Source organism: Arabidopsis thaliana, chromosome 2 (assembly GCF_000001735.4).
Source record: "Arabidopsis thaliana chromosome 2, partial sequence".
Taxonomy (NCBI): domain Eukaryota; kingdom Viridiplantae; phylum Streptophyta; class Magnoliopsida; order Brassicales; family Brassicaceae; genus Arabidopsis; species Arabidopsis thaliana.
In genome coordinates this window covers 9,465,579-9,479,941 of record NC_003071.7, presented here as the reverse complement: position 1 = coordinate 9,479,941, position 14,363 = coordinate 9,465,579, and the positions used below count along the sequence as shown (strand labels likewise).

Sequence of the window (14,363 nt, the reverse complement as noted above, 5' to 3'; positions counted from 1 at the left end):
TGAATTCATTACCAAAAGATATCACGTGAAATGTTCAAAAATCAAACCGTCTGGATTGAATTTTAATTGTCAAATACTTTGGTTGACAAAAAATACATTGAACGAAAAACAATATGAACAACAACATTCTCGTGACGCTCTCTCAAAGTTGAAGAGAAGACCATTTGCAGATTGAAAGTAGTAGTAATATTAATCTTCTTTAGCCCTTACTCATCTTAGTGATCTATTAAACTATTCAAATTAATTACAGCGTAACTAAACATAGTAACATACACACAAATTGATCTCACTCACGCGAATACAAGAATAAAATAAAAATGGTATTTAGCCATACATGTTCTTGATTTTCTTTTGTGATCGTTTTAAGAAAAATGTCAAAGAATAATACCGCAGAATAGCGACATCCAAAGAATAATTGACATTTCGCTCTCTCTTAAAATCCCTATCACAGAATTAGATAGTTTTAATGGTCTTTGTTTTTTGGTCATCTTGTTTTATTTAGCTGTGGTTATGAAAAGTTTATTATTATTCCATAACATTACAATCCAAAACACTTGAAGATTGGTGAAAAAAAAAAAACTTGAAGACAAAAATATGGTTTAAAAAAAGGTAAAACTAAGTAGATAAATTAAGGTTAGTCAAGTCAATCTTAAGACTTGGCATTCTCCAACACATATTTTTCTTGTAATATATATATATATATATATATATGCATAATTATTAACTTAGAGCTAGATGAAATTATATATTTCTTGAAGCATTGACATGAAAGAAAATTGACTTTTATCTAACTTCCAAATTTCAATTCATTTTATAAACTTCATACAAGCCAAACTTATTTAATTTCAAAAATAAAATGAGTTTAATTCATAGTTTTGATGTAAAAAAATCGCTAAATACAGAAAAATAGAGGATAATTTATTTAATTATCATATTAATCTTTCCTTTTAAAATAGTCAAACACAAGTTCCATTAATTTATTATTATTCGCGAGGAACAGAAATTTCAGTATCGATCTTCTTCTTCTTCTTCTTCGCCAATTTCAACACTTTCGAAATCTGAGAATCTTCTGTGTGAATCGGAACGAAATTAACGGTGTTACGGAGGCTAGGGCTGATGGGCGCGGCGGGGTCCAAACTCGAGAAAGCTCTCGGCGACCAGTTCCCGGAAGGAGAACGATACTTCGGTTTCGAAAATTTCGGCAACACTTGTTACTGTAACAGTGTTTTGCAGGTCGAGTCCTCATTTCAGTTTCCATGTCGTTTTGCTTTTGGAATTAGATTTATTGACAAAAGGTTTCATTTTTAAGTAAATGTAGAGTGTGTATCAGTTCTTAAAAGGTTTTATAGATGTGGTAGCTTATGGCAGGACTGGGTTGTTGATCTTAGGTCTGTTTTGCATTCTATGTTTGTGCACAAGTCTCCAGGAGTTGAACAAGTTTCATCCATAGACTAATTTGTTTGATGAACCTTTCTCTTTTGCAGGCTCTTTATTTTTGTGCTCCCTTTCGTGAACAATTGCTTGAACATTATGCAAATAATAAAGCTGATGCTGAGGAGAATCTCTTGACCTGCTTGGCTGACTTATTTTCGCAGGTTATTTTTGTACTTCAAAGACTTATGTTTAGGTTTTAGTCTGTGTATCTTTTGATGGATGGATATGTTCTACTACGACAGCAAAACAAGTTTTGACTGGTGAAACATTTAATTGACAAGTCTATATGGCTTGGTTATTCTTACACATGCTGGTTTTGTTTTACTTAGCCACTGTTGAAACTATGGCTTTGCAGATTTGTGAACATGTTTGCTTAATGTTCATCAATAATCGCTAATGTCTTCACTTTTTCAAAGAAGCTAATTTTATTGCTCCTTTTCCCATAGATAAGTTCCCAGAAGAAGAAAACAGGAGTTATCGCTCCGAAGCGCTTTGTGCAAAGGTTGAAGAAACAGAATGAGCTTTTCCGGAGTTATATGCATCAGGTATTCTGTGTATTCTTCTTATATGAGGATAGTCAAATTGTAAGAAAAGTATATATGTCTGTAGAGTAAATTGTGTTACTATCTCATGCAGGATGCACATGAGTTCCTGAATTATTTGCTAAATGAACTTGTTGAGATCTTAGAGAAAGAGACACAAGCCACAAAAGCAGACAATGAAACTTCATCATCTCCTGAAAAGATTGCAAATGTACTGAAAGCTCCCCTGGCAAATGGTGTTCATAAAGAGCCAATTGTTACTTGGGTGCACAAGATTTTTCAGGTTAGGTGCTTTTATTAAATAGCTCATCTTTTTTCTAAGACACGATCACTGCATTTTGGGCCTCATTTAGATACCAGATTAGTTATGTGGAAAATGTATTTGGTCATCGACTTATAGCTGCATTTAGTATAGATGCGCAGTAAGCATCAATAACATTTCAGGATAAGCTTAAATTCCTTCCTTGTCCCCAAACCAAACCCAATCACAAGAGCAAACAGCACATATTATAAAGTTTTTCCAGTTATTTCAAGTGACTTAGCATGTGTAAACTCATTACAGGGTATACTTACCAACGAGACAAGGTGTCTACGGTGTGAGACAGTAACAGCAAGAGATGAAACTTTCCTAGACCTGAGCCTTGATATTGAACAGAACAGTTCGATAACTAGCTGTTTGAAAAACTTCAGCTCCACAGAGACTCTACATGCAGAAGACAAGTTTTTCTGTGACAAATGCTGCAGGTATGAAACTGCTATTTCTTAATCCGCACCCTTCGCTTTTCATTCTTTAATTCCTAACTTTCCTTGATCCTTAATGCTATTTTGTGCAGTTTACAAGAAGCGCAGAAGAGAATGAAGATTAAGAAACCGCCACACATCTTAGTTATACATCTGAAACGGTTCAAATACATGGAACAGTTGGGCCGCTACAAGAAGCTATCGTACAGAGTCGTCTTCCCTCTGGAACTGAAACTCAGCAACACAGTGGATGAATATGTGGACATTGAGTACTCTCTCTTTGCAGTCGTGGTTCATGTCGGAAGTGGACCTAACCACGGTCATTATGTTAGCCTCGTGAAATCCCATAACCACTGGCTCTTCTTTGATGATGAGAGTGTCGAAATAATTGAAGAATCTGCTGTTCAAACATTCTTCGGTTCATCGCAAGAGTACTCAAGTAATACTGATCATGGCTACATCTTGTTATACGAGAGCCTCGGAACAAGATAGAGAAAAAAGCTTTTAGTCATTTGACAAGAACATAACCTCTCCTCTCTTACTCTCTCTTCGAAGAACATAACCATGTACAGTTTTAATGACAAGATTACTATTTGGTTACATAAGTTTGATTTATGTTTCAAATATATATCATTTAAATTAGAGTCATGAATGCAGTTACAGTATATGAGAAGAGTGATTACACAAGAATTTACAAGTTTAATGAGTCAATAATACTGTGACACAATATCACAACAAAGCTTGAGAGTGATTTAACTGGTCCACAAAGATGAGGACATAGGCAACATCAATGTGTCATCATCTTCCAACAATGCTTCAATATCTATCAGATCATCATCATCATCAAAACAAGTTGCTTCTGAATTTTCAAGAGCTTTTTCAACCTATAAACCAAGAATCAAGATTGTTTAGTTTTATTGATTCTAAGGAGATTAAGGTTAGTGTATTAGTATAATTACCTTGCTTTCTTGGATGTCGTTGACAACATTTAGCAATCTACGGTATTGATCTCTAGCTTCAGGATATTGAACCATGGATTTCACTCTTGCAAGAGCTTTTTGTAGCCTATCCTCTGTTTGCTTTCTTCCTTGTTTGAAAAAATCATCATCTTCTTCTTTCTCTGTTCCGTCTTGCATCTTCTCAACAAGTGCTTCTGACTTAAACCCGCGCAAACCAGCTCCTTTCCGTCTCCAACGTAATATCACCTTCTCTAATACCCCCACTGACCAAATTATCTTTCTGTAGTTTTTCCTAAACTGATAACCTCTCACATGAGCCTGCACCATTGCCAGTTAAAAACCGTTATGAATATGACATACATTAAACGAATCAAGACCTTTAGTTTGGTTTTATCAAAACATTTATGCACCTGTATTTTGATGATTCTTTGTCTGGTAATCAAATAGTCTTTTCTTCCCTTGTAACCTCGGAACTTGTTCTGAATCCGAATAGCAGCGGCTTGCACGGAATCATCACTATGTGCCCTTCCTGATTTGTGTGTTTTAGGAGCAAGCATCGAAAGAGCACGCTCCTCCGACATTCCAAGCTTTTTATCTCCAAATTCTTTTAGTTGCTTCTTCTGGAAAGACTGAGCCCTGAAAACCTGATGAATCCGAGCTGCTGCCTGAGTAGCGTTACGTACAGCTGTCAACGAGTCTGTCAATGATGAGCTGGATGGGCTAGGAGCCATCTCAACAGTTTCGGCATTTTTATCATTTAGACTGAGCAAAGAAACATGAGCTCTTAAGGCATATTCTGAGAGATAACCAGCAATTCCTTTGTGACCATTAGCATAGGCTAGATCAGAAGGTGTGCTTCCTGATGGGAAATCTGGATTTGGGTCAGTTAAAGTTCCAGGAGCAGCACCAAGAGCTATGAGTGAACCAATTATCCTCTCCCTGAATATGAAAATACCTTTGTTTCAAATACAAAAATCAAAGAAAAAGAAGATGAACTACTGAACATTTTCTAGAAGTTACTCACCTGCCAAAGAAAGCTGCCCAATGAAGTGCGGTCCAACCATTTACATCGCGAAAATCAACGCTTACACCAGCGATTATTGTTGGTTCTAAGGCCCAGTTGTAACCAAGAGAAGCTGCAAAATGTAATACACCTTGGCCACCTTCATCCAAAACACTTGGACCTTTTCCACCTTCTGCTATCTTTTGTAAAAGCCATGAGTGTAAGCTTTCTTTCAGAAATTCCTGCAAAAGGTTGTTTTTCATATTTTCTTGGGAGATTTCATTCATGAGCATCTGATCCAACTGGTCATCGTTCTCGAAAAGTAGTAAACTAATCTTCTCGCTCAATTGTGACAAATCACTGTCATTCCCAGAAACAGGGCTTGTATTTTCAGATTTCGAGCACAACAGTTTAACAAATCTTGCCTCAAGAATGTCAATAGTAGACTCATCATCTGCTTCTCTATCAAAAACTTGAGACTCGGCAACCTTATACTCGAATTCACGCACTTCACTGCATGCCAATCTGTTGGAACATGTTACATAAAAGGGAACTCTTCCAGCCTCATGCATAGGAGCAACACATTGGAGAATACCATTAGATATAACATCTGCTGGAACTTCTGTTTGCCCAAACATGCAAGACCACTCGCCAATTTCAGTCTCCTCCCGAGTCTTTAAGAATTTTCCAGTGACAAAAACCTAAAAATTTGCAAAAACAAATAAGCACAAACCTATCTTATGACTCCCCGAGAAGATAAATTGATCAACAGTGCTTACCACCACTTCACAACCCACATAAGCCCAGCTTGGAGAGAAGTCATTGATGCTAAAGAGCTGTTCCTTTGAGAGGGAAGGACTCATAACATATCCATCCATGTCCCTCCTAGAGTTGTGACCATTGGACCCATCCTCACTCTCAACTTCTTCCCAGTAGGTTCTTGAACTTGATTGAGTAAAGGACTCGTTTGCATCAGCTATAACACCAACATCTCCAAGTTCTTTGCTCATCCAGCGATTGAAACTGTCCATCTTTTTCAGACCTTCTTCGCCCAATGCACCGTGTAACAGATGTTGTTTCATCGTAGATAGATATGGAGCTTTTTCATTCGAAGCTAGATTGCTTATAGCATTTAGCTCCATATCTGCAGTTGATACAAAAAAAAAAATTGACGGTTAGCTTTTAAAGACAAATAAATTCCAAACTTTTATCAAAATAAGCTGAGTGCAGTGTTAACCTTGTCCTTGGAACCACACGGTACGATCAGATGTAAGTCCTGAATTTAACTCCTGATTCTGCAGAAGTTTGAAACGAAAGAGTATTCAGATACTCAAAGAATACATAGAAAACACTAAGCAGCACAGCTGAGGAAGAGGAATGCAGAAATTGAGCCAGATACCATCAGAATTGTGTATACCTGGCTTTTGACCATGGACTCTTGTAGACTAGCAAAATCTTGCATTGTAAAAGAGCTTTCGAGTATTTGGTCCAGCACTTCATGCTCACTGTTAGGCTGCAAAGGTAAGGCTTCAACTCCAGAACCACAATTTCCCAGAATCTCTTCCCAGGTTTGGGAATCAATGGATTTTCTGTTTTTTAACCCATTTGTTACTCCAGGACTGTTGATAGTTTTGCTTTTGTCTACCATAATTGAAGAATCAGTTACGGGGATTGTGCGAAGCTCTTTTTGATAACTATCCCTGGCTGTTAAAAAGGTAAGAAATCATATGCCGGTTGGAGGTATCAGATGGATATTTGGAACTTATTCTTTTACTGGATAGGGAAAAAAGGAACGTAAAACCAGGTAACCATGAACTTACGCGTCAAAGAGATTTGATAGTAAGGATCAAAACCAGTAAGGTTTCCTCCTGTTGCAGGCTGCTGAAGTTCTTGATGAGAGTAAGCTGTGGAACTTCCATGCTGATTGTATGCTGCAGAATGAATGTATGTAATATGTATAAGATAAGAGACCAATTAAGTAAGGAATCCTCAATAGGTAGTTGTGAAAGAAGAAGCACCTGATTCAGCATCTTCAAGTTCTGGAGAGTGAAAACCATTGACACTTGCTGAGTCAGTAGTTTGTGAATGATTGCTATGATCATTTTGATTGAAGCTGCAAGAAGCATAACCATCATGTTCACTGGTCAAGGCGTCCCCAGTTTCTTGAGGAGACCGAGCCGCGTCTTCAGTCCTTTGCATCCGGTTAAAAGAAGTAGAAACTCTACTACCCTGATTCATTTACAAATTTCACTCTCAGAATGTCAACTTCCTTGAAAAGAAAACTAGTGAGGCAGAGAAATTAGCAAATAATAGGATGGGTCTAACCTTAACTTCGAGGTAGTGAACAAAAACTATGTGGGAAAGTTCTCTGCATTAGTCACCAACAGAAAAAAAGAACAAGAGAATTAGTAAAGGTGTTGTGCTTGTTAGCTTCGAAGACATATTAGCTATTTTGTATTATACTTCATGTTGAATCTATCATAATAGTTTAAGATCACAAACAAATGATGTAAAAGTTATAAGCTATAATAAACTTACTCCTGAAGCAACCAGTAACTGCGTCTTTGAAAGTTTTCATTGTCCTGTCCATGCGCATAGTAACAATGTAGAACATCAACGCTTCCCGCCTGCATAGAGATTCACGAGCAAGAGAAATCACTAATAGGCACAAAGAATCACAAGGTGCTCCTCTATTGACCATACTTCTCACAGAACTACTTAGTAAACGAAACATATTTTATATACTACCTTCAACCTCTCATGAGCTTCCTTCACAGTCTTTCCATCTTTTTTCTTCCTCCAATTGTGACCGTCTTTCCTGAAGTATCTGAGCACCTTTCGATCAAACATAAAAACAGACCCACCTGAAAAGAGGAAGAGATTTACCATGAACATCAGTCTTAGAACTTTTAAGTTCCATTCTACACTGAATGTTTATGAAAAACTTTAGCTGTACTTGATGGTGTAGTAGGTGGCTCAGTAGAAATTTGAAATCTTTGGTAATTCTGTAAAATTTCACAGATTTCAGGAGGACGAAGCCATCGATGTCGTGCTTCTGAGAGTATTTGTCCAACATCTGTGGACAACAATTATTGCAATCAGAAGACACACAAAAATTAGTACAACTAAGAAGATATCATTCATCAAGAAAGCTTTTAAGAGACACTATAGTACCTTCTGATGTAGTAGCTAAAAAGTCAACTTCCTCACAAGAAGCAGCTAATTAAAGTATAACCAACACACGATACTAAATTTCCCAAGATATTCTTAGCTGCCTATAACAATCATAAATTATGCATAGAAACTTAAAGAGTAAAGAAGTAAAAAGTAACCCACTAAAAATGATGAACATGATTTAGAATAGATTCGTTATCAACTTGGATAAGTAAACTAATAAGTAAGTGATGAATATTCAGATAAAATATACTTTCAACAAGAACAAATCATCACTCACACCAATAATGGATAAAAATGCCCTTTTGAATAGATTCCAATAGATAAAGATTGAAACTTTGATGACTATATACCAATACTCACACCAAATAGATCGGATAAAGATTTGATTTGACCCACGCAAACAAAAATATCTCAAATACTACAGAAAGAAGAAAACTTTCACTTCACCTAATTCATGAACTGGGCTGAATCGTCTTGCTTCCGCCATAGATATTGCTTTCTCCGATCTCAGAGCTTCAAAGCAGACATAAAAAGTGAAACTTTTAGAGTAAAGGTGAAAACTTTCTTCTTCTTCTTCTTCTTCTACTTCGTCTACTTGGTGAAACAGAGGAATCAAAAAGCTGGAAAACGAAAATCGAAAAGGGTGATTAAAGTGAAGAAGGAAGCATCTGAGTAGTGAGAGATAGGAATCCGTACGATGAGAGAAAAAAATGGCCGTCGAAATTGATTTTTTTTCTTTCTAGTCAAAATTCTTCTGACGCAAGTTCCGGGACTTTGCCTTTTTTTTTTGCTTATTGATTGTTTTGGTTCTGTAATAGTATTAAATTATCCATTGGGTTATTATTTTATCACGTGTTGACGATTATATTCTTCTGCTTTATATTAGTTTTTTCTAATTCCTACTGTCATTCTCGTATTTTAAAATCTTGTAAATTAGAAATATCTTTATACGGTTAAATTAGCAAATGGAATCTGATTAGAGCTGAGTTTATATTATAGAACAATAAGTATTTTTTTTGTAACTACGGGTTATCTAATTTTATGATCTGATTTGCTTCAAAAAGTTTGCTCCCAATGTTCAGATTTTTTTTGAATATTTGTGTAATTTCTGAGTGATATATATATATATATGAAATATTACCTAAATTTTCTATAAAACAGAAGAAAATGGAGACTTTAACTATTACTTCGGTAGCTGTTACCTGTTCCATGAAAGTGTTAATCGGCTGCTTGTTGGGAAGAATTTTCAGTGTTGTTGTTTTGGAGGCTTTACCTATTACTTGTAACTGTTATCTTTGTATATTTTCTTTTAAGGCTTGTTTTGTTTGTTCGCCTTTTTTGGCCTCATGTCTCTGGGGGTTTCTATGTACCCGTCGGCTTTGTATCCGAAAAGATTTTTTCATTTTCGGCTCTGTATAACTCAAACGCATTTAATCAATAAAATCCTTGCACACGAAAAAAAAAAGAAAAAAAACTAAAAGGTGATAATTTAAATGGTTAAAAATCCAAGCATTTTAAGATTTTTGTTTTATTTGAAAATAATGAAATTTAAAAGAAATCGTTTTGCTAAATTTTCGATGTTCGTATGTCTAGCCACTAGAGATAAATTTTCTTCAACAAAAAGCAAACATGTGGTAATCCGAAAAATACTAAGGATGTGTTTTATAGAGTTTTAAACACTAATATTAGTAAAACAGACCATGAGACTTGGTTGAAATTTGAAAACAAGGAAAATGTTTGTTTCACTCAGAAATTTCACAAATATCCATAAACAATACTTGTTTGCAATGGAGCAGTCCTAACGCAAGACGAACATCACTTGCCTCTAAAGTTTTGTGATTTTATATAGAATCCTACGTAGCTGTCCAAACTGAAGACGAGGAAGGCCCAAAAGCTATAAGTTCGGGAGCTCGAACCCTATTTATCTATTTGGAAAATCACCCTGAACAATGTTTCATATATCGATTAAAAGAAATTCCGACATGCCATTATAGATTAGTTTTTAGTTTAATACTATAAACTTTTTTCTTTTTTTTTTTCTTTGGGCGAAAGAATACTATAGACTAGTTTTTAATTTAATACTATAGACTAGTTTTTAATTTAATTTAATACTATTTCAAAACAGTGTTCGATTTTACGAGTGTGCACTGGTATATACTCTTGAAGAATTTTTTTTCGTCTAAATTCTTCTCAATCCACACAAATTTTATTTGTTATCAAATTAACTCATTTTTTTCAGAAATAAACTAAAATGAGAGAAGAAAAAAAAATTCTAATTTTTTTTATTTTTTTCATACCTGTCACACCCATATTTATATTAAAAAAGAAGATAGAGAATAAGATAGTAAAAGGAAAAAGAAAAAAAAAAAAAAAAAAAAAAAAGGAAAAAGAAGAAAAAATCTACAACTAGTCAAAATAAAGTTTTTTTTTGGTCTCAAACATTTACATTTGAAATTTTTTACCAAAAGAATAAAATATGTGCTTTATAAATTTTTTCTTACATAGAAATCTAGTACATATATCAAGAAGATTTCACCATATCTTATCTTACAATATATATGATACATGATGGGGTTTGACTTTTTAAAATGGGAAATATTAACTACTAAAATGTAGGGGGAAAAAACTATTGTCATTCCTAATTTTTTGACAAGAATAAAAATTAGGATGATGTTAATATATGAAATCAATCAACATTGTTATGAGTATGCTTTTCAACTTTTTATCTAATTTCATCTTCTTTTTCAATTATCTTCTCTAATTTATGTTTCCCTTTATCAGCCTCCTGCTGTTTTTCTCGACATGCCTCCGTACAGAAGGGAGTGTCACTAGATTGACGAGACAAAAAAACAATTTAGATAAATTACGATAAAACAGCTAAATCAAATGCTTTTTAAAAATGAAAAAACGTACTTATACATGTAGATGTCATCAAGCTTTGGACAAATCTTTTTCTTGCAAAAACCACATTGATCTGTGAAGAAGCTTATTTGCTTTAGATCTGCTTGATAACCCATGATAAAACCTAATTAAGTTTTTGATTGAAGTTAGATATGAAAATAGATGTTTCAGTATGAGATTGTATCTGTATATATAATAGAACAAGCTTATGTAATACATCATTTTCAACCTTATCTCATGAAGTTATGTAAATGTTTAATTTTTAGCAAACATTTCCTAGTAAGGTAAATGATTTAAGAGATTTAAATATTTATTTATAAGAAAATAATATAATAAGAATGTATTATATTTTTGTTGACCCAACAAAAGAAGAAGTTTAATCTTATATGTACAACTTTTACGGATGAGAAATTACAAAAATCTATCCAATTACTTAAGAATACCATATCCTTTTATATTTTGATTAAATTAAAGGAAAACATAATTATTTCTTCACCATAATATAACTAAAATTAGAGCTTAATTAAAATTTATTTTAAATTGACCAATTTGAGTGAATAAACAATATTTTAAAAATCATACATGAATTATAAATATATAGTTAATACTTAATAATTACAATTATTAAATATTGTGATAAGCATAAATTTATTATGACTACAAAGGTGTTGAATTTTTTTACACTTGTAAGACTGAGAGAATTAAAAGAGTCTTTAATACGTGACACATGTTTTTAATTAGTTAGATTCCCTTCTTTTTCCAAAATTCTATTCTTCTAATTTATAATTGATTATTGCTGAAAACAATTAAAAACTGTCTTAACTTATTAATTTGCATTGCTTGTTCCAATCCACAATTTAATTTTTGTATAGGGCCAAGACATGTGCATTATTATCTCGGTTCTACCTTATCTGAGAGAATGGCAAGTTCCAAGAACTGAAACTTATTGTCGGTTTATGAATCCATGATCGAAAGTTGGTCAGTGTCAAGTAAATTTTCTAGAGCTTACGCAAAAGGTGTTGCAAAGACAAGCTAGCTTGAGTACTGGTAAGTTGTGGCATTCGATACAACACTTTTATTCATATATGCGTAATACTAATCAGATTATGTGCTTGTGTTGTTGCGTGATGCAACATTTTCCGGTAATGTCCCTTAAGCTATATGCAGCCAAATCAGTCCATGCATGATTCGTTCGTCAATTAGACATTCAGTTCAACATTAAACACGAAACTATCCAAAACTAAAATGATTTTCTGCTCTTATTAAGATAAAGATACACTCACAAGTCACATCACATGTAGAGAGTGTTGGTAACAACTCAGAATTCACAAAAACATGTGTTCATAGTTGAATACTAACCTTTCACAACATTTCTTTTTATATAGCATTTGGACAGACAATGATATTGATGGAACCATTCTGAGATCTATAACCGGACGATCTAAGTTTCTTCTTGTTCATGACAAAGATACATCTCTTTTTCTTTCTTCTGGTCATTAACATGAACAAGCTCCTCCTTGTTGATCACCTTGGGATGAATTCGAAGTTGGTTTCAGGTTTACATCAACCATATCCTCATTTTTAGTGTTTGAATACGATTCCATTCCCGGTAATGCCGCAGCGATTTTGCGAAACAAAGGCTTAATATTGAATCCTGCTTTCGCGCTCGTCTCAATGAACATAACTCCGTATTCACGACCTTTGCTATCTCCTTCCTCAATAGAAACTTGCCTGAAAAAATTCACAAGAAAAAGAAAAAAATAACATCTTCAAAACAATCTCATCAAATGAAAAAACAGAGAAATTGTAATGTTGGCTTATGATATCAAATACCGTTTTTCGACAAGATCAGTCTTGTTACCGACAAGAACAATGATAACATCGCCGGCTCTTTCATTACGGACTTCTTCTATCCACTTGGATGTGTTGAGAAATGAGAGTCTATTGGCTACATCATAAACAACAACTGCAACAGAAGAATCTCTTATGTAACTTGGTATTAAACTCCTGAATCTTTCTTGTCCAGCTGTATCCCTAAAAACGAAAATTCACATTATTAGCTTCCTCATTGCGAATATTACATTGCGAGAAGCCCTAGAAAAAACAGCATTTCTTACCATAGCTGCAGACGAACAGTTCGATCTTCAAGGTACATTGTTTTCGATAAGAAGTCAATTCCAATAGTAGCCTGTGAATGAAACAAAGATTTATGAGACTAATGTATAAATTTTGTGAAGATTACTACAACTAAAAGAAATTTACATTCAGCATTGTATCTACATGATCTATGTGGTAGATAAATTCTACCGGTAGTCTTTAATTTACGTGATTGACGACGATAATGTAATAACTAGGATTAATGAATGTTGAGATAAAGTGAGGCAAAATCGAGCCTCTAAAAATGTTGTTTCGATGATCAAAAACGTTAAAAATGAGACAGAATTAAAATCAAACAGCAAAAACAGAGAAACAGAATCATCGATGTGGTTTTAGATTTAACCTGGTAGGTTGTGTCGAACTTATCATACATGAAACGAGTGATGATGCTGGTTTTGCCGACAGATTGATCTCCTAAGAACACCAGTTTATATTTCGCTAATGGTGACACCGACGCCATTCTTCTTCTTTTGAAAGATCGAAAATGTTGGATTCAGATTCTCAAATTCCTCGGAGAAATGTTTGAAGAGAAGATGAAAGCTGGAGGAAGAAGAAAGAATAGCCTATTTTTGGAAAGTTAAGAAACCGCCGAGCACGTTGACGAGGACGGCTTGTGAGAAGTCAATTTTACCCTTTCTCTCGTATTATGTCCGTTGAAAAAAAAACAGAACACACATGAAAGCCTCTCGAACCGTGGAAGACTGAAACAGAGCAACACAAAAATAAAGAGCGCGTGACTGTAACTCGCTAAGCATACTAATGGGCCTAGTGGTGAATCGATGTTTGGGCCTAACAAGGAAAATAGTTTCTCTCTACTTATAACTAGATTGTGGGCCTGTTGACAAAAAATAACTAGATTATGGGCCTGGTGGGTGAAAGTGGATACGACAAAAGACTTGCATGAACTCTTTTTGTTGTATAAGGTACAAAAACAAATGTCACCTTAATTCTTTTGTGTTTTTGAGTTGGCCGAAAAATAACTAAAATCCATTTTTATGTAAGAAAATTGAGAACAAGTGGATTAGATATCTATAAAATAATAAAAATCTAAACCAAAACTAATATGAATTGTTTTTGGATTGGATTGAACCAGACAAGACAAACAAATTTGTCCTTCATAAACCAATTATACCTTTTTAAAAAGGGTCCTTTCACCAAATTTACCCTATTTATATTTGTTTTTGTCGGCCAACGGGCCAAGTGACATTATTTTATTTATTTATATATATTGTTATATAGTGTACACTATGTTTTCACAAAATAGAATTTTATTTTCCAATCACTTTAGAGAACTCAGTCCAAGAGGCAAAAGCATTCATTAATGATAGATTAAGCGACAATTTTAAAATTAAACGTCTCAAATTAGACAGAGATGACTCCATGGCCCAATGGATAAGGCGCTGGTCTACGAAACCAGAGACTCTGGGTTCGATCCCCAGTGGAGTCGCC

At 34.3% G+C, this 14,363-nt stretch overlaps 3 protein-coding genes and 1 non-coding gene across 8 annotated transcripts; 2 read left to right on the top strand and 2 right to left on the bottom strand.

Annotated features, from left to right (window-relative positions):
• Positions 1-982: 982 nt before the first annotated feature.
• Positions 983-3,364, top strand: UBP4 (ubiquitin-specific protease 4; the record flags this gene model as incomplete). Of its 3 annotated transcripts, NM_001335796.1 has the most annotated exons (7): positions 1,061-1,233; positions 1,319-1,410; positions 1,485-1,595; positions 1,881-1,979; positions 2,071-2,259; positions 2,539-2,720; positions 2,810-3,209. In NM_001335796.1, the coding sequence occupies exons 2-7, from the start codon at positions 1,405-1,407 to the stop codon at positions 3,207-3,209; spliced, it is 987 nt and encodes a 328-aa protein (NP_001318266.1). In that variant the 5' UTR covers positions 1,061-1,233; positions 1,319-1,404. The 3 variants fall into 3 exon arrangements, with proteins under 3 accessions (NP_565532.1, NP_001324040.1, NP_001318266.1); NM_127796.3 differs by lacking the exon at positions 1,319-1,410 and having other exon boundaries at positions 983-1,233; positions 2,810-3,364; NM_001335797.1 differs by having other exon boundaries at positions 983-1,233; positions 1,310-1,595.
• Positions 3,296-8,723, bottom strand: SR1 (signal responsive 1; the record flags this gene model as incomplete). 3 transcript variants are annotated; one of them, NM_001124889.2, is made up of 15 exons in its annotated part: positions 8,553-8,723; positions 8,304-8,476; positions 7,636-7,755; positions 7,428-7,543; positions 7,218-7,306; positions 7,005-7,047; positions 6,698-6,908; positions 6,500-6,610; positions 6,097-6,383; positions 5,917-5,974; positions 5,459-5,823; positions 4,701-5,380; positions 4,087-4,615; positions 3,677-3,994; positions 3,312-3,601 (listed from the first exon to the last, which is right to left on the bottom strand). In NM_001124889.2, exons 2-15 carry the CDS (start codon positions 8,341-8,343, stop codon positions 3,470-3,472), a joined length of 3,099 nt encoding a protein of 1,032 aa, NP_001118361.1. In that variant the 5' UTR covers positions 8,344-8,476; positions 8,553-8,723. The 3 variants fall into 3 exon arrangements, with proteins under 3 accessions (NP_850023.1, NP_001118361.1, NP_001325089.1); NM_179692.3 differs by having other exon boundaries at positions 3,296-3,601; positions 8,304-8,719; NM_001335795.1 differs by having other exon boundaries at positions 3,470-3,601; positions 7,854-8,723.
• A 3,270-nt stretch (positions 8,724-11,993) lies between these two features.
• RABH1d (RAB GTPase homolog H1D) lies at positions 11,994-13,553 on the bottom strand. The gene is made up of 4 exons (NM_127794.2): positions 13,258-13,553; positions 12,875-12,945; positions 12,591-12,791; positions 11,994-12,488 (listed from the first exon to the last, which is right to left on the bottom strand). The coding sequence occupies exons 1-4, from the start codon at positions 13,372-13,374 to the stop codon at positions 12,254-12,256; spliced, it is 624 nt and encodes a 207-aa protein (NP_179816.1). The 5' UTR covers positions 13,375-13,553; the 3' UTR covers positions 11,994-12,253.
• A 735-nt stretch (positions 13,554-14,288) lies between these two features.
• AT2G22280 lies at positions 14,289-14,361 on the top strand. The gene has a single exon. It is a non-coding gene; the product is annotated as a tRNA-Arg (tRNA).
• Positions 14,362-14,363: the final 2 nt, after the last annotated feature.

Bases quoted from the DNA above. Each gene is read 5' to 3' on its own strand.
- RABH1d (NM_127794.2), bottom strand. From the start codon at position 13,374: ATGGCGTCGGTGTCACCATTAGCGAAATATAAACTGGTGTTCTTAGGA. The intron at 12,946-13,257 runs GTTAAATCTAAA...TTTCATTCACAG, and splicing joins AGTTCGACACAACCTACCAG to GCTACTATTGGAATTGACTT. The intron at 12,489-12,590 runs GTATTTGATATC...GAATTTTTTCAG, and splicing joins ACTGATCTTGTCGAAAAACG to GCAAGTTTCTATTGAGGAAG.